The sequence below is a fragment of the Chaetomium globosum genome, genomic scaffold, assembly GCF_000143365.1.
Source record: "Chaetomium globosum CBS 148.51 scaffold_1 genomic scaffold, whole genome shotgun sequence".
Taxonomy (NCBI): Eukaryota; Fungi; Ascomycota; class Sordariomycetes; order Sordariales; family Chaetomiaceae; genus Chaetomium; species Chaetomium globosum.
In genome coordinates this window covers 4,270,520-4,288,661 of record NT_165976.1, presented here as the reverse complement: position 1 = coordinate 4,288,661, position 18,142 = coordinate 4,270,520, and the positions used below count along the sequence as shown (strand labels likewise).

Sequence of the window (18,142 nt, the reverse complement as noted above, 5' to 3'; positions counted from 1 at the left end):
TGTCGAGACTTTGCCCAGCTAGTTGGTCCAAGTCGTCAATGAAAAAGATAATCTTGTATCCGTTCTATACAAGGTTAGTGGCTGTAGAATACACAATGATAATATGGAAACGTACGTCAGGATTAATAGAGAACGCATATTGATCGAAGAGCTGATGGAGATCGGACCTGAGAAGAATACCATTCTGTACAGAATTGATCTTTCCCCCTTGAGGTGGATCAGTTGTGATCCAACGGCCATAACCGCTCTCTATCCAGTATTGTTCGTATGCAAGTGGGAAGATGTGTGCCGCTTCAAATCCTAACCACATATCATACTGAGCCCGACGATTTTCGACTTTCGAAACAACACAACCACCGTCGCGAGCTTGGACTTGCTCTTTAAATGATTTCACTCTGGTCCCTGTATCGATGGAGTGTGCTCGGTGGGGGCGCAGGAGTAAGTTTTTTGTGGTGGTGGTGGTTGTTGGTGGTGTTTTGGTTTTTCACCTTTCTACTGCGCGGTGCTAACGATGGGGTAGCCAGGAAATGTTCCAGTTGATTCACTTGTCCAAGGGCGCTAGCGGGTGGGGGTTGGATAGGGACACCGTTGTTGGGCTGCCGGGAGCGCACGGGTCAGAGTTGGTGAGGAGTTTTTGCTTCTATGATGAGCATCATGTGGTGTTTACCGCTGGAGAAGACGGCTGTGTCAAGGCTTGGAGGCCAGGGAACTAAGAGTCGGCAACGGCGGGGAGGTATGATGAGTTTGCCTGACCTTGGTTACCATGGCCGAGGATCTAGAAATATGAGGCGGATCAAGAGCCACGTGAATTATTTTACTTTACTATTGGCCATGCTCTGAGACGGCCTTTGCCCATCTTAGATGCCAAAATTCTATAGACTGGGTTTGGCTATCTGTGGAAGCACCACCGATCTATTAAACGATGATCATATTGCATTAGAACCGCCGCTCCGTTTTGCAGACAACGCTCGAAACGCTTTTCCCATCCGAGAGTGTGTTGAACGCACCGCACCCAGGACAAGCCACTCACTGCAGGTTCTCAATCACAAGGGCCGAAGCGCCGCCACCGCCGTTGCAAATACCAGCCACGCCGATCTTGCCCTTCTTCTCGCGGAGAACCGAGGTCAGAGTCGTGACGATGCGGGCACCCGAAGCACCCAGCGGGTGGCCAATGGCAACCGAGCCACCGAATACGTTGACCTTCTCGGCATCGAGGTTGAGCAGCTTGATGTTGGCCAGGGCCACCACTGAGAAGGCCTCGTTGATCTCGTAGTAGTCGACATCCTTCTCCGTCAGGCCAGCATGCTTGATGGCCTTAGGGATGGCGAGCGCCGGGGCGATGGTGAAGCGAGGGGGGTCCCGGGCCGCATCAGCCCAGCCGAGAATCTTGGCGATGGGCTTGATGCCGAGCTCCTTGAGCTTGGCCTCGGAGACGAGCACCACGGCGGCAGCACCGTCATTGATGGGGGCGGCGTTGGCAGCGGTGACGGTACCACCGTTGGGGATGAAAACGGGGCGAACCGACTTCAGCTTGTCGACATTGAGGTTCTTGACCTCCTCATCCCGGTCGACCTTGATGGGGGGCTTGCCACGGCCGCCGCTCACCTCGATGGGCGCAATCTCGGTGAAAACGCCGGCCTCGGTGGCGGCCTGGGCCTTCTTGTATGTGTTGATGGCGTACTCATCTTGCATCTCGCGGGTCAAGCCGTGCTCCTCGCTGCAGAGCTCGCCCTGCATGCCCATGAGCTCCTGCTTGCCGTATGCGTCACGGAGACCGTCCTTCTGCACGCCGTCGACGAGAGAGGCGTCACCGTACTTGACACCGGTGCGGAGGTTCGGGAGGTAGTGTGGTGTGTTGGACATGCTCTCGGTGCCACCAGCCACGACGATGGAGGCGTTGCCGGTCATGATGGTTTGGGCACCGAGGATGATGGCCTTCAGGCCTGAGGCGCACACCTTGTTGATGGTCGTGCACACAACGCTCTCTGAGAGACCGGCATTGATGGCGCACTGCCGGGCAGGGGCCTGGCCGAGACTGGGAGCGAGAGAGTGTTAGGAGGACATCGATGGTGGGGTATTTGTTGTTGTTAGTCGACTAGGTCACCTACTTGGCAGACAGGACATTGCCATAGAAAACCTCCTCAACATCCTCGGGCTTGATCTCGGGCACACGCTCAACGGCAGCTGATGGCGTAGTTTAGTTAGTCGTGATATCCTGTCAGGGGTTGGCGACAAAGTACGGAAAACAGAAAACGGCCTCTCTTACACTTGATGGCGTGGGAACCCAATTGGGTGGCAGTGAGACTGGAAAGACTCCCCAAGAAGCTACCCACGGGGGTTCTCGCGGCGGAAACGATGTAAACTGAAGGCAGACCGGCCATGTTGACGATTTTTGCGTGTAAAGACAATTAGACTCTTGGGATGAACTGGTTGGGCACCTGGGATTGTCGGTGTAGTGGGGAATTTCTATAGTTGAGCAAAGGAGTCGATGGCGCCGATAAGATATGCCCCTCCGTCGAGAACAAGGGTCCCTTGCCCCCCGTTTAGTCAGCGGCGAATAACAAGTGCCCGTTCTGCAAGGGTCTGGCCGACCGCCGGACGCCCAAGGAAGCGCCCCATCTGTGGCGAGTGCAAGAACGACCTCAGGAGCTTTCAGCCACACAGCTCTGATCCAAGATCCAATGCGCCAATGTGCGACGACCAAGCCAGAGTCGGTAATTTTTTGGAGCAGCCTTACATCACTGCACGCGACGCGACGGGACAACGATTTTGGGGCCATTCAAAGACGAAACACCCATTTTTCCCGCAACCATGGACGACGATCTATATGACGAGTTTGGAAACTTCATTGGCGAGGATGTCGAGGCCTCTGAAGAAGAATCCGAGCATGGCGTGGACGTAGGCAACTTTGCCTACGGCGAGTACCCCGAGGCAGCCCAAGAAGCTCCCACCGAGGAGCAGATGGATGTTGATGGTATGCACACAGAGGAACGGATACGTTCGAGCTCGGAACTAACCATTGGCAAAGATGAAGGACCTTCAAACGCAGTCATTCTCCATGAAGACAAGCAGTACTACCCGACAGCGGCGCAAGTGTACGGGGAAGGAGTCGAGACATTGGTGGAAGAGGAAGATGCACAACCCCTAACACAGCCCATCATTGCCCCGGTCGAGCAGAAGAAGTTCAGCATCGAGGAAGCCGACCTACCGCCCGTCTACTTCGACCGGAGTTTCCTGGCCGACCTCATGAACTTCCCGGAACAGATTCGGAACGTCGCCTTGGCAGGACATCTGCACCACGGCAAGACTGCATTGATGGACATGCTGGTTCTGGAGACCCATGCGATCACAGAGCGGTTGGATAAGCGGACGGGAAAGAAGCGGGACGAGCAACTCCGATACACCGACGTTCATGTCCTCGAACGGGATCGGGGGCTGTCGACCAAAGCCGCCCCCATGAGCTTGGTCCTCCCAAACACCAAAGGGAAATCGCATCTTGTCAACATCCTCGACACCCCGGGGCATGTGGACTTCGTCGATGAGGTGGCGGCATCATTGCGGTTGGTGGACGGCGTGTGCTTGGTAGTGGATGTGGTCGAAGGGGTGCAGGTCAACACGGAGCAGATCATCAAGCACGCGGTTCTCGAGGACATCCCACTTACGTTGATCGTCAACAAGATGGATCGGCTAATACTCGAGCTGAAGCTACCGCCCAACGACGCATACTACAAGCTGAAACACGTCATCGAGGAAGTCAACACCGTTATTGAGAACACAATACCCGGACGGGGTGCGGAAAGGAGGATAAGCCCCGAGAAAGGGAATGTGCTCTTCGCCTGTGCTTCCATGGGCTGGTGCTTTACGTTGGCGTCTTTTGCCAAGATGTACTCTGACAGCTTCGGCGGCGTCAACATCCAGGAGTTCTCACGGCGGTTGTGGGGAGACGTCTACTTCAACCCGCGGAAACGGAGTTTTACCAGGAAACCCGTCGAGCCAGAAGCCAAGCGATCATTCGTCAACTTCATCCTGGAGCCGATATATAAGCTGTACTCTCACACCATTAGCGAGAGCCCGGAGGACCTGAAGGAGACCTTGGAGAAGCTCGGCATCCAGCTCAAGCCATCTCAGTACAAGTCGGATCCAAAAGTACTCCTGAAGCTTGTCTGCGAGCAGTTCTTCGGTACGTTCCTTCCTACCCATACTGCCTCAACATACTAACGGGAGCGTAGGGCCATCAACTGGGTTCGTCGATATGGTCTGCCAACATGTTCCCTCGCCGGCCGAGGCTGCTGAGAAGAAGCTGTCACAGTACTACACCGGACCGCTAGACACCAAGATAGCACAGTCGATGAAAAAGTGTGACCAAAACGGGCCGCTGGTGATTCACGTAACGAAGCTCTTTAACACCGCCGATGCCAAGAGCTTCTACTCGTTTGGGCGCGTGATGAGCGGTATCGTGCGGCCGGGCATCGAAGTCCGGGTCCTCGGCGAAGGTTACTCTATCGATGACGAGGAAGACATGGTGTTGGGGAGAGTCTCCGACGTCCTCATCGGCGAGACACGATACAACATCCCCACCGACGGCGTTCCCGCAGGTAACTGGGTCCTTCTAGGAGGCGTGGACAACTCAATCGTCAAGACCGCCACCATCGTCGACAAGAAGTTCGAGGACGACGAGGACGCCTACATCTTCAAACCACTATCACATTTCACCGAGTCCGTTCTCAAGGTCGCGGTCGAACCCATCAACCCATCCGAGCTTCCCAAGATGCTTGACGGCATCAGAAAAATCAACAAGAGTTACCCCTTAATCACAACAAAAGTGGAGGAGTCGGGCGAGCACATCATTCTCGGCACCGGCGAGCTGTACATGGACTGCGTGCTGCATGACCTGCGGCGGCTGTATGCGGACATGGAAGTCAGGGTGTCAGATCCTGTCGTCCGGTTCTGCGAGACGGTGCAGGATATGTCGGCCACGAAATGCTATGCCATCACACCCAACAAGAAGAACACCATCACGATGGCAGCAGAACCCCTGGATGACGGGATCGCCAGGGACATCGAGTCAGGGGCGGTCAGGATACGAGATCCGATGCGCAAGACGTCCCAAGTTCTTCGAGGAGAAGTATGGATGGGACATCCTCGCGGCCAGAAGCATCTGGGCGTTCGGTCCCGACGAGATGGGGCCAAACATTTTACAGGATGACACACTGCCGGCGGAGGTACGTCTAGCGTTGCATTTCTCACATCCGATGTCTCTGTTGGGAATGTCTACGCCTCATCGGAATCGTTCCGTCTGTTGCCTTGCGCGTGCTAACGATTCTTGCACCAGGTCGACAAGAAACGGCTGAACACAGTCAAGGAGTCGATCCGCCAGGGATTCAGCTGGGCGACTCGTGAAGGGCCGCTCTGCGAAGAACGTAAGTCGTCCTCCCCCAACCTGCCTGCACCTGGGTTCGAGTGGTGTGCTGCACATCCCCTCCGAGCCTCCTGCAGAGCAACCTACCATGCAAGATCTCCACCGTCGCACCACCTCCACCGGATCTCCCCCCTTCCGATCACAATAGGAAGCCACACCCGCAGGATCCACCCGATTTGATCAGCCAACAGCCCTCTTTCCGGGAGAAGCAAACTCAGCCCCATCCCTTCCCATCGTGCCATGTCGTGCCATTTCGTGCGTTCTGCTAACAATCAACCCTGATCCCAGCCATACGCAACACCAAATTCCGACTCATTGACATCGCCCTGGCCCAGGAGGCCATCTTCCGCGGCGGCGGCCAGATTATTCCCACCACACGCCGCGCCTGCTACTCGTCTTTCCTGATGGCCTCGCCCCGGCTCATGGAACCCATGTACTCGGTGTCGATGACGGGCCCACAGGACTCTGTCAGTACAGTCTACAACATCCTGGCCCGTCGCCGCGGGCATGTCCTGTCGGACGGCCCTATCGCGGGCACACCCCTCTACCGCGTGGACGGCCTGCTGCCCGTGATTGACTCATTCGGCTTCGAGACGGACCTGCGCATCAACACCCCCGGCCGCGCCATGGTCAGCCTGGTCTTTGACCGCTGGAATGTCGTGCCCGGCGACCCGCTCGATCGGGAGGCGGTGACGCGCCCGTTGCAGATGGCCACCCCGCTGGCCACCGCGAGGGATTTTGTGCTCAAGACGAGACGGCGCAAGGGGCTAAGCGAGGATGTGACGGTGGCCAAGTTCTTGGAGGCTGAGTTTTATCAGAAGTTGGTCGAGGAGGGGACTTTGGATGGCGCTTGAGAAAGCCCTGAGCCATGCATGGTTCAGTCTGTCTGTCTGGCGTTGTGGCGTTTCAGGGCGCAGAAGGTTGTAGAGGACTAATACAACTGTTGACTTTGTGAGTCTGGTCTGGGGACATTGTAATTCTGTGAGACATGGCTACCCGCCCGTAGTTCCTACAACGGATGCGGTGGCAATCGAAGCCGTCAGGCCATCGTGATGCCCCTCGCCAGGCCGTTGTGATGTCGTTGACATTTCTCAGGAGCAAGGAAGCTTCCGTTTTCCCACTCCACCCCCGATATCGAGGTGGCATGATGACAAGGACAAGCCCAACGAGGGAGAAAAAAAAAACGCAGTCTTGCTCAGAGGTTCTAGATGCGATGTCAAACAACACAACCAACAAACCACCATAAACCAAACCCCCCCCCCCTTTTCCCCATCGACACACCACTGCAACGCTATGGCGTCGCTAATCGGATGTGGGCATGTATGTCTCACCAGAACAGGCGCAAGCAAGGTAGGCTCGTGAGGCCCATGCCCATGTGCGGCTTTTTTTTTTTTTGAAGTTGTACCCCCCCCCCCCCTCTCCCCTTGAGCAAAGCTGCCAACGACGGTTGGGTTGTGAGACAAAAACGAGGATGTGGATGGTCGTTCCCTACTCGAACAGGGAGGAGGTTAGAGATCGGCCGCATGGTGTGGCAGGCAGCAGCTGGCTGGACCTTCACATGTCGTTTTTCGGGGGAGGGCTGTGGAGGGAGGTAGAGGGAGGTGGGAATTAGGTGTTTTTTCGTTGTCTGTTGGCGCTAAGGAAAGGCATGACGGACATGCAGGTCTGTTTATGGGATTTGGGCCGGACGGGCAGGGCATGCAAAAGGTTATTTTTTCGTCTGTTGGTTCGGTCGACCGTTGACACGATGTGCAAGGGGGGACGTTGCGGCTCGATCTCCACGCCCGATCCTGGCAAAACATCATCCGATGCTGCTGTCTGTCAACTTCCCTTGGCGGGGGACAACCCATGCGATCGATGGGCAGTCTGGGCAAAGGCACGGATGTGATGTCAACTGAAACACGCGGGTGAGAGAGAGGGTCTCGGAAGGCGTGGAGAGCCTGGTTTGGTTGTTCCACGCCTTGGTCCGTATCCGCCACTCTCCTTTCCAGCATCAGACACAGTACACGGTACCTACTACGCCCGGCGATCTCGGTTTCTTTATTTTCTCCTTCCTAGCAGTGAATCTTCCTCTCCACCTAGCTACTCTCGGAAATCTCCGTTTCTGTGCTCGGTGAGTGATTGCTCGGTCCGACTCAACGTCACTTGTTATGGCCTGCTCTGAGATGCCATGCAAGCAAGTGACGTGGACCAGGCACGCAAGAGGTCTGGGAAGCCGATGACGAATGGAAACAGCAGGCATTGTGTGTCGACAGCGTCTTGTTGCCTTGGAGTTCGGCGTGCTCCGTATGGAGGTTGCCTAGAGACAGAACTCAATGCCAACAGGGGGGGTTGAGAATCTACTGCGTATATGCAGCATGTTTACAAGTATGTGCTCTAAAACTAGCATCCCCTGCCGTTACACAGTCTGTTTAAACACGGAGATGAGGCCCTTTAGTTCAAACCGGGTACTGATTGAAGTAGATACCCGTCTTTCGAATGACGAGAAACAGAAAATGTCTCACCCAAAATAGTAATGTTTGCTTAATGCCCGAGTGACGAGGCGATCGTCAACAAGTATTTGAAGGAGTGGAGCGAGTGTTCAATCTCGGCCTTCTGGGAGGTGCTGAAACATACTGCATGTTGACATCCTGGGACAGGATTTGCGGAAGCTTGAGTATTCCGCCGATTCGTATTGTTTGTATCTAGCCTGGTGTGCATGTATGTCGATCTTGACAAGTCGCATTTCATATGCATGCCTTCGAGAAGTTGGTCTTGGCCTGGTTTTCAGGCGGTGTTCTGCACCAATTCCTATGCCGCGCAAGGGTGCCTTTGGTCGAGAAGCGGATGAGAACCTGGGAGCGTCCCGAGCGGGTGGGAGCGAGGCGGACCAAGAGTTCAGACCGAAGTTGTCCCACCAATCATAGCGGACTGTGCTTGACCGAGCTCTTCTTTGGACATCTGGCGCTGACTGTGTCGTGGCAAGCCTTGTTCAGAGGATTCAAATATTCTGCTGGCGGTCACACTAGCACCTGAATGCCACGGCAAGCAAGGGACGGGTCCTTCGAGATGCCACCCAAGCTTTCAACCCGACCGGGCAAATCTTTGTAACGGTCTACCAGGATAATCCACTCATGCACATGTCTCAAGCATTTTATCCACCATGCGCTGTAGCGTGTCGTTTTCCAATGCGGCTGCGACTCTTTCCTTGTCACCCAACTGCTTGTTGACTTGGTCGTCTTGGGCATGTGACCCGTCCTTCATCCTGACGTCAACCCGGTAGTTGGGCGGCAGTGTCTGCTCTAGCCGACACCGTACGGCGAGACCGATGACGGTTGCTAAGGAGCAGTGGTTGATGGTGGGGGTGAGCTCAACCAAAACGGTGACGAGAGAATCTGGGTCTGGCAGCACGGCGGGGGAGGGGTCCAGGTGGATGTCTGGGAGCCTCACAACAGACAGCTGTCCCAATGTATGCGGGTGCTCAGGGTCCGAGATGGTGGATATGAGGTCTATGAAGCGTTAGTTAGTTTGTTGTTTAGTCTCCAGGTGCGCTTGTGTTGTGCTTCCCTGGTCGTCGACAGGGGTGGGTTTCATAGACGACGGCACTTACCGTAGATATCTTGCGCATCCACATGATCTTCGCCGTCATCGTCTCCTTCGTCCGATGATGAAGTCGAGCCGAATGGCCAGGGGTGTTGGGGGAAGACGATGCTGTCACACTTGGAATCCGGGCCGTGCCTCGTCACAGGCCCCTTCCGCTGTCTGCTGGGCAGCTGTGACACATTCAGGATAGTGGGGTTGGCGTTCTCGAGATCTCTCTCCATCTTTGGCCGTTTGACAGAACAGTTCTCGCCGTTGAACGAAACGTGGGGGACGGCCCGGAAAAGGCGATGTTACGTGGTATCCTGATGTGGAGGATGGACGTAAGTGGAAGTGGAATAAAGGAAAATGTGCGCAAAGGGAGCTTGTTGGCGATGGATTGCAACTTTCTTCCTTGTTGACGCTGCTGAGCAATCGATTTGGCAGCTGAGAGAATACCACAGTAGAACCTCCATCGCCTGCCACCCTGCCGGGTGTTCATGGCGGGGTTCCACCGTTCCACTCCACCCCACGCCCCACTAGTTAACGCACCTCAACGGTATTGGCAGCACCGTCGTCTCAGGGCTCTTTGAGCTTCCTATTTTTCCTCGCTTGAAAACGATCCGAGGCATTCCACATTCCAGATTGATCTTCCAAAACCAACTGGTGTTTTCGCCCCACAAACTCAAGTTTTGAATATTGTCTTTTCTGACCAACATCACACACACACTACTGACATGGAAGGTTAATCCTATCTATACGAATAGATTAACTCCCTTAAGTAAGTGAGGTACCTTATGTCCACGTGCGACCGCTCTCACCGCCCCCGACCGTCCCTCTTCGGAAATTTCATCATTGCGGCTTCGAGCGCGAAATCGCACATTTCATGCAATGATTCTCAGACATGGGTGCCGGCAAGATCCCGAATACGCCGCGTGGGGCTTCTACGATCCCTGCGCCGAAGCCACGACGAACACCACCAGAGCACCCTGCTTGGCAACTCGTGGTTCCCGGGTCTTTGAGCCATCCCCACGTTTAAGGCGGCAATGACGCAGCGCCTCTCGGACTTGTTTCTACAATAGGCCTGGGAGATGCTGTGTTGACTGCAGAAAAGAGACGTCGGATCCGTGATCTCCAACCTTAAATTCATCGCATCGTGGAAAGCAAGCCCGGTGCCTGCATCTGCCGGGGCATGGCACGACACGGCGGGTCTCTCTGATCTTTGGTACTGGGGCCGTCTGGTTTCCGTCCTGTGTCTTTTCCGGGCATGTCTTGCATGGCGTGGCCGGCATGGGCCCCTGGGGATCGCCAGCGACAAACCTTCAAGTTAGCCAAGTGGGAAACTGGGTCTTGAAAAACAAAACCAACGCCTTGTTGAGAGCCCTCTCTTTCTCGTCGTTTCCCTCTCCGAAGGACACACACGACTTGTGGACCCTTTTGCCCAAAAGGATGGAGCAAGTCGGAAAACCATGGGTGATCCCTGAGCGTAACATCCGATGGCCTCCCGAATCAGCCAAGCTGCGGCCTTTCTCGGCACCCTGCTCGGTAACTGTTTTCTCCTCCTTCCTCCAACTCAGACATCACTCTCGACCACATTGTTTTAGGCATGAGATCGCGAGAAGTGAACGCCACAGACGGATTTACCAGCGGTGAATGCGGAATATTCACCCTCGGCATCCAACGGTAACCATTGGCCCACCCCGCTCTCTTGTGTCTCGCTGGATTTCGGGCATGTGATAGACATGGGTTGACAAGGCCCAGCCGTGGCGTGGTATTGGCAATCACGTTATGGGAACAGTTAGGCCAACAACAGCCGGGACTCATCACCCCCAAAGCCCCCAGCACAGGGCCACTGCTAGCGGGCTCGGCGTCGCGTGCTGCGTCGGGCTACTGCAACGCCACCAAGGTCTACGTGCCACTCGGACCAGAGGCGACTCCCTCTTTCCGAGCTAACTCACTACGGAGATCAAAAATTCGAAATTGGGGGATCGCACTGGGCGTCTGAGAGCGGACAGAAGACGTCGACGAAACTCCTTGCCTGGGCGCCATGGCAAATGCTGAAACACTTTTCATGTATCCTCAAACGCCCCTCGCTGTTGGTCGGAAACCATCCAATAGCTCAGCTCGGCACTCACTCCGGACATTTGTCGAACAACTTGTAAAACGGCCCCCGCGAATCGAAGCTGTTGTTCAACTTCCTGCGGCGATGGAGCTGGCCCCGGTTTCCCCGGAATGCGGATACACTGTGGCCCCCGGTACGCCTCACCGCAGTGAATCCTGGCTGAGTGCCTGAATCGCTCTGGAGTTGAAAGCTCGGTCTGGACCAAAGTTCTCACGGGTCGGTCTCCCTTGTACCGAGGTCTGTTGATACAAGAAGCCTCCTGCATCTCTTATTTGTCGGAACTGTACATCCGCTCTTCAATTCTACATTAGCGTTCCACGCCCAGACGCATCCAAATGCCCTAGTGCCAAGGAGTTAAGAACTGTACGCCGAAGGCACAGTCAAGCTCGCGGCGTCGGCGGATTTCATTTCTGCTAGGAGGTATGTACTGTGTACAGGACAACAAAAGACAGGTCTTCTACTTCGTAGAACCAGACCATCCGCTGGTGCTATGGACGATGAGGGCGAAAGAACTATTATCCGAGCCCCCTGACCGTCCTCCGAGAGAGCAGCAGACGAGAGGATCCCCATGTTGCTACCGACTTAACAAGTATTGCTGCGTGGGCATGTATGCACACAATGGTGGGCAAGCGCCTGTGTTGTTACCCTGCCTTTTTCGCCTATCCCAGCAGAGCAAGTACCAAGTATTTCAGTTACGAATATTTCGTATAACTACATGCGTAACTCGTGTACCGCGGGCAACAGAAACCGCTTCTGCAGCAACGCACGGCAGTTTGGCAGGGGGACACCGAGGGCCTGACATCCCGAGCCAAGTCTGTGGATATGTGGAATCCGGATTGTACCCCCTGCCATAGTATTCTATTCGTGCGCGCCCGGGGGATCGGGATCGGCGTTTCTTGAACCGAAGGGACTGGGGATGATGCAAGAAGAACTCGAGGAAACAACAAGCCATCAGTGGAGTTGCGTGAACCAAAGCGAGCGGCGAAGAATAGCACCACAAACCTTGGGTCAAGGGGTCGAGGGTCGACATGATATCGGCCCGCGTTGGTGGTTTGTGGAAGCGGTGCAGGGGTCACAGGGGAACCCCCCCTGTTCGTGGGCGTGGAGAGACACCGGGAGGTGGGCGGACAGGCGGCTTCCTTGATGCCACCACCCCTCACCTCCGGGTCACTCCGCGCGGTCCTGCTTTGCCCATCACCCCTTGTCTTGGACGCTGGCCCACTGGCAGCCTCCTCAATTTAGCGCATCGTCTTTGATCCGCTTCCAAGCAGGCTCACCCCACCATCCAGCGCCCCTGGAAATGACCACATCTTGGGCCTCCTTGTCCATTCATCGCCGCGGCACGTCCCTTCATGCTTCTGAGATGGCGTCAATGCAGAGACGCCAGCAGTCTGGGTAGCCTTGCGCGGCCATCTCCGCCGACCGACATCATATAGTATACATACGCACACCGGACGTTGTTGTATCTTTCTTCAAAGAGGTACCTATTGCGTATCCACTCACGATACGTACCAACCTGGAAGCTTTGAGATATCAGTCGGCTCCAGGGGTTTGGATTCGAGGTCCTTCTCGATCCCTTCTTCACCCAACGCCGTCATTTTCTTTCTACTGGGGTCGCCTCCCGGCCGGTTTTTCGGCGACTTCCCCATACAACCCTCCTCAGAGTCTCTCCGCTCCCGCGGTGTTCAGAGAAACCCCTCGACCGCGCTCACAGTTGTTAGATCGGTGCGGGCCCTGGCCTGATTCTGTTTATTAGACGACAAACGCAGCCTGGAACAGGGTTACCCTTCGTTTCTGAGCAGCCCCCGGACCACCGTCAGGCACCCTTCGTTAGCTCGACTCTCGCCGGCCGGGAGGATCGAGCTTGGACGCGCATTGCTAAAAGCTGCTGCACGTCCGCGCCGTTCCACTGGCCGAATCGCCCGCGCTTGTTGCCGTATCGCCCGACGACAGCGTCTCGTTGCCGCGCGCGCCACCCACCTCGTGTTGACGACTTGAGGACAACGATAACATCGACGCCTCTCAAGCCGTATGATAACGACATAAGTTTGGTTGAACCTGGTCGATGTCCTGAATGTCACATTATCCCCCACACCCGCCTCTTATCACCGCGCCGCCGTGAGCGCCCGTGCAAGCCGCATCTTCCACCATGTCCAACGATCCGACAGCCCGCCGGCTGCTCCCGCAGACCTCACAGATGGGCTCGTTTTCTTTCGCACCACCAGCTTATCAGCACCAGCCACGTGAAACCCAAAAGAGTATGCGTGTCGCCGGGCTCCGCCTCCTTGGTGATTAGTCTTGGTGTCTAACCCGGTTTCCAGATTACGTCTTCGTCGATGAGCACAACCGACATAAGCGATTGAAAGGTATGGGCTATCTCATCCCTGCCCCGTCTTGCTCCAAGTATTGTGCTGTGCTGACATGCACACATAGTTATGAGAGCGTGTGAAGGATGCCGAAGGAGGAAAATTAAATGCGACGCAGCAACGACCAACACCTGGCCCTGCTCTGCATGCATCCGTCTGAAGCTGCACTGTGTGCGTCCGAACGGCTTTGACAGCTCCGACTCACAAGCATACGATGCACCACACTCCCAATTCGAGGCCTCACATGTTCCCGACAACTTCCGTCAGCAACTACCCCTTCAAGACCAGCAGCACCTTCTCTCCCATGCGCCCAAGCCAGGGCCCGTCTACCCGCAGCAGACTTACCAAGATACTTCTGGTCTCTACCATCCGGTACAGTATGGGGAACCTCAGCCTGTGCCACACGACCTTCAGTATGGGGCCGTGCCTCATCACCCCGTCGCCGCTGTCGACCAGCAGTACGCCGCGCAGACTGCTGCGTTTCCGACGCCCCCGATGCAGCATGCGCCCAATCCCGGATCTCCAGAGGACACTTTTCAGTCCGAGTACGCCCAACAAGACTTGGCGAATCTCCTGGGTTCCTTGAAGGTGAATGAGGCGGGGACAGCACCATATCTTAACAGCAAAATGCAGTCTAGCAGGGACGAAGAGCCGGCTGTGGAGGATGGCGACGAATACAAGACGTTCCTGCCCCCCCTAACGGCAGGGCCAGGCCTAAAGATCCGAATCCCCCCGGAGCTGATGCCAGACGACGACACGGTCCTCCACTATCTCGACCTCTACTTTGTCAATGCTCACCCCTACGTTCCGGTCCTCGACAAGAGCTACTTTTACCACCAATGGCACAACAACCGGGAGTCCATCTCCCCGCTTCTTCTTGAGGCCATGTTTGCCATCGCAGGCCGTCTCGCAGACGAGCCCGCACAAGGCCAGCAATGGCTAGCGCTCGCAACACGTATGATGGCCGTCATTTCTGGTAACCGGATCTAGGAACTGACCTTGCTTACTTAGGACACGCCGACTCGTTTATGGACGTTCCGCGGCTGAGCACGCTCCAGGCCATGATGATTCTTTTGAAGGCGAGGGAATCGGCGCCGAAGAAGGGTTATTATTACCGATCATGGATGAGCATCGTGCAGTGCGTTCAGCTTGGCAAAGTCCTTGGGTTGGACGAGCACTATGCGGACCATCAGGCCGGTAGACCATGCGGTGGAAGTCAGGTAGAGTGCGAGCTCAAGGATCGGATCTGGCAGACTCTATTTGTGGTCGAGTTGATGGTTGGATCCCCGCAAGGTAAGTGCCATGAACTCGAGGCAAACATCATCCGCTTACGGTTGCCCAGGTCGAACCGACTTTCAGATCGAAGAAGACAGCGTCAACTTCGACATTCCGCGGCCGATACCGAACGGTGACGAAAGCGAACACCAGATCTCACGTAACTTCACCTACCTTACCAGGATTGTTCGCTCGGTCGGCCGGATGGCAAGAACCTATGGGCGGCTCAAAAAGAGCAAAGAATGGGGCATCAACCCGGAGTTTGCACAACTCGATCCGTCTCTGGACGCCTGGTTGGCCGGACTCCCCGCCGACTTGACACTCACCTACCCGGCAGATGAATCGCCGCCTTGGATACCTTCAGCCTTTGTCGGCAACCTTCATTCGTACTACTACCTGTCGATCATCCTGTACAACAGACCATCATTGGCCGTCCTAACACCGTCGACGCCTGGGGGACAATGGAAGCAACATATGCTGGTCTCGTACAACGCGGCCAAGATGCTCTGCAGGCTACAAGAAGCGGTTGTGAACTCGTTTGGGCTGAATGGGCTGCAGTGCATGCAGAGGGGGATTAACTTTACCATTTATGCCGTGCTTGGTTGCATCGTGATACACCTAGTACGTTTCCCCCCTAGCCTTTCTTGCCTTTGCGTGGACTGACGAGCGCCCAGGTCGCCATAACATCGCCGGATCCAGATTTGAACTCGCAGGCCAGAGACTACTTTACGCGGCACATGAGGATTCTGGAGAAGTGCATGGGCGCGTGGCCCATGCCCGACATGCAAAAGCAGATCGACTCGGTCCGGGAGGCCTTCTCGGCCGACGTGAGGAAGCCGTTCGTCCTGAAGCCGACCTTCCCGTACGGCAGCCCGCACTCGGCGACGCACCCCAGCCCGCCCGGCCGACCGCTGGATTCGCAAATGTCGCACTCGCAAGTTAGTTACATCAACCACCCCCTGACACCCGTTTCGGTCGGCCCCCAGGACGGCAAGAGTGAATCGCCCGTCGTGCAGTCGCTAACCACGATGGCTTCGGTTCGCGGTCCTCAGACGTCCGGTGTCTCGCAGACCTTGCCGTTGTCCGAAGCACCCACCTGGAATCCCTCGCGCATCTTTGAGTAAGTGGTGTCCCCGATCCAAACACGGCCAGGCGCTCATGATGATGAAATGCTAACAGAAACCGCCAGCCAATGGAACACATCATTCGGCGCGCCCTCGATCCAGCCGTCGCCGCCCGCGGCGGCACCGACGCAGGCGAGCTCCCTGAGCGTGGCCTCCTCCGGGGGCGTCTCCCCGAGCCTTCAGGAGATGCACGCCGTCCAGGGCCAGCTCCGTCCGGGGGCACAGCTGCCGCTTCCGCCGTACGCGTCCGCGCAGGCGCAGACGTTTGTGACGCCGGCCATGTGGCAGGAGTCGGTGGCGAGTGTCTATGAGGGCGGCCTCAAGCGGGCGTGGGATTATGATGCCCATCTGCCCGTCAAACGACACTGAGGTGGCGAGCGTATCTCTCATTTTCCTCGTTTTGAGACCGCTAGGGTGCTGCGAGAACAACCAGGCTCTCTCTCTCTCTCTCTCTCTCTCAGGTTCGTCGCCGCCCGACCGTTGGGTTTGGTGTGGTTTGGAAAAGGGGCGGATCTTTTTACATTGGGCATTTTCCCCGCAACTGGCTTCATTGGTGGGTGGACTGGGACTGGTCACAAACACACAAGTAAGACATGCTTGGAATAGCCAACGGCATACACGGGCGATGTCCGGAAGACATCAACAAAACAGGGCGGGATACTGTTTTTAGGGATATAACTAACTATGCTGGGCGGCGTTTCGGCTTATTACTGCAACAGCTCTGGGGGGGATTATGTATGTTAGCCGGATGGGTGGATGGGTGAATGGATCTGGCTACATGCAGCCAGTGCTTTGGCGCCATCGTGTACTACTAGTAATGGGGTTGGATTGTTAGGTATGGAGCGGGCGGTGGAGGTTAAAAGGAGGGAGGCGGTATATCATTGGTAACTATAGCCTTCAAACATTGTTGTTTACCTAACATGTACATACACTGGTTTGGGGCGAGTCCCTGACTGTCGGGTCTGGGGAGATGACATGGAATATATGAATATTGCAGAAACCATGGGAAATGAGATATGGATGTCGCTAAACCCACGTGGTCTGCCGTGCACATAAGAGAGGCCAGTGGCCACTCCCAGCTCGGTAGTTAGAGCCTTGGCGCCAAAAGTCTTCCGGGTCTCGCCTTGCCTCATCTGTCTCGCCGAAAGTGATCGATCAATGGCCAAGGCCGTTTAAGGTTATTTGGATGTTTATGTCGACATGCTATATCTGGAGAGTTGAACGATATCCAGCTCTTTCCCTTTTCTCTCACGACGAGGATTCCAGATTGTACAAACCAGGCCCGCTTGTCTTGTTGAAGCCCCTCCCTTCAACTATATGAACGAGCAAGACATTTCCATCTCGGAGTTGCATCTTATTCTCGCCCTAATCCTTTAAAACCACCCAGCAAAAACAAACAGTGGCCCTTACAGCTCAGCGATCATGGGCGTCAAGACCGGCTGGTCACCCACCAATTGGGCCTGGGACAACCTCTGGGAACGGGATCTGAGCCGCAAGCTTTGGAACACAGTCCGGGAGACATGGTATCTGGGGTTTACCTCGTTCGGGGGCCCGCCGGTGCATTTCAAGATTGTACGTTGCCCTGTTTTCCTATCTGCCGTGGTGTCGACAAGCTGAGGAAGCCGAGTGATGCTGACGGGTTGCAGTTTCATGATAAGTTCGTCACCAAGCTGCATTGGATCGATGAAGAGGTGGTAAGTCTGGCCTGGCCTGGCCCCCCTCTCTCACACGAGGGAATGATAAGGGGTCCTTACTGTCTGACTGACTGAATGTTAGTATCAAGAGCTGTTTAGCGTGTGCCAGGCCTTCTCTGGGCCGGGCAGCACAAAGATGTTGTATTGCATCAACCTGATCCACGACGGGTTCTTGTCGGCCGTGTTGGGGTTCCTTATTTGGAGGTTTGTCTGCTTTACTTTGCCCTTTGTTATGCGCGCCACGGATGACGATTGACATACGGGAACAGCCTGCCCGCCGCGCTGGGAATGTTTGGTCTCGCCATTGGCATCTCCAACGTCAACGAGACGCTCCCAGGCCCCGTGTACGCGCTGCTCTCGGGTCTGAACGCTGCCACCGTGGGCATCATCGCGCTCGCCGCGGTCCAGCTGGCACAGAAGGCCATCACCGATAAGCTCACGCGACTGCTCGTTTTCCTCGGCGCTGCTGCGGGGCTTCTGTACAACGCCCTGTGGTACTTTCCCCTGCTGATGCTGATCGCTGGCATCATCGCCGTGATTCACGACTTCCGCTGGCTCCACGGCCCAGTCAAGTGGGTGGCGAA

At 55.8% G+C, this 18,142-nt stretch overlaps 5 protein-coding genes across 5 annotated transcripts in view; 3 read left to right on the top strand and 2 right to left on the bottom strand.

Annotated features, from left to right (window-relative positions):
- Positions 1–1,026: 1,026 nt before the first annotated feature.
- On the bottom strand, positions 1,027–2,381 carry CHGG_01390 (uncharacterized protein; the record flags this gene model as incomplete). Its single annotated transcript, XM_001220610.1, has 3 exons — positions 1,027–2,035; positions 2,109–2,184; positions 2,267–2,381. The coding sequence occupies 3 exons, from the start codon at positions 2,379–2,381 to the stop codon at positions 1,027–1,029; spliced, it is 1,200 nt and encodes a 399-aa protein (XP_001220611.1).
- A 430-nt stretch (positions 2,382–2,811) lies between these two features.
- CHGG_01389 (uncharacterized protein) lies at positions 2,812–6,273 on the top strand (the record flags this gene model as incomplete). The annotated part of the gene is made up of 5 exons (XM_001220609.1): positions 2,812–2,974; positions 3,035–4,180; positions 4,230–5,125; positions 5,333–5,420; positions 5,708–6,273. 5 exons carry the CDS (start codon positions 2,812–2,814, stop codon positions 6,271–6,273), a joined length of 2,859 nt encoding a protein of 952 aa, XP_001220610.1.
- A 2,257-nt stretch (positions 6,274–8,530) lies between these two features.
- On the bottom strand, positions 8,531–9,222 carry CHGG_01388 (uncharacterized protein; the record flags this gene model as incomplete). Its single annotated transcript, XM_001220608.1, has 2 exons — positions 8,531–8,907; positions 9,009–9,222. The coding sequence occupies 2 exons, from the start codon at positions 9,220–9,222 to the stop codon at positions 8,531–8,533; spliced, it is 591 nt and encodes a 196-aa protein (XP_001220609.1).
- A 4,026-nt stretch (positions 9,223–13,248) lies between these two features.
- CHGG_01387 (uncharacterized protein) lies at positions 13,249–16,233 on the top strand (the record flags this gene model as incomplete). Its single annotated transcript, XM_001220607.1, has 8 exons — positions 13,249–13,357; positions 13,421–13,465; positions 13,584–14,441; positions 14,524–14,603; positions 14,659–14,758; positions 14,808–15,361; positions 15,415–15,860; positions 15,930–16,233. 8 exons carry the CDS (start codon positions 13,249–13,251, stop codon positions 16,231–16,233), a joined length of 2,496 nt encoding a protein of 831 aa, XP_001220608.1.
- A 1,053-nt stretch (positions 16,234–17,286) lies between these two features.
- CHGG_01386 (uncharacterized protein) overlaps positions 17,287–18,142 on the top strand; it is a gene marked incomplete at both ends in the record, with an annotated part of 2,808 nt that continues 1,952 nt past the window's right edge. The window contains 4 exons of the mRNA XM_001220606.1: positions 17,287–17,436; positions 17,511–17,558; positions 17,668–17,762; positions 17,828–18,130. Of these exons, the coding sequence (XP_001220607.1) occupies positions 17,287–17,436; positions 17,511–17,558; positions 17,668–17,762; positions 17,828–18,130 (596 nt within the window). The remainder of the gene's footprint in view (positions 17,437–17,510; positions 17,559–17,667; positions 17,763–17,827; positions 18,131–18,142) is intronic.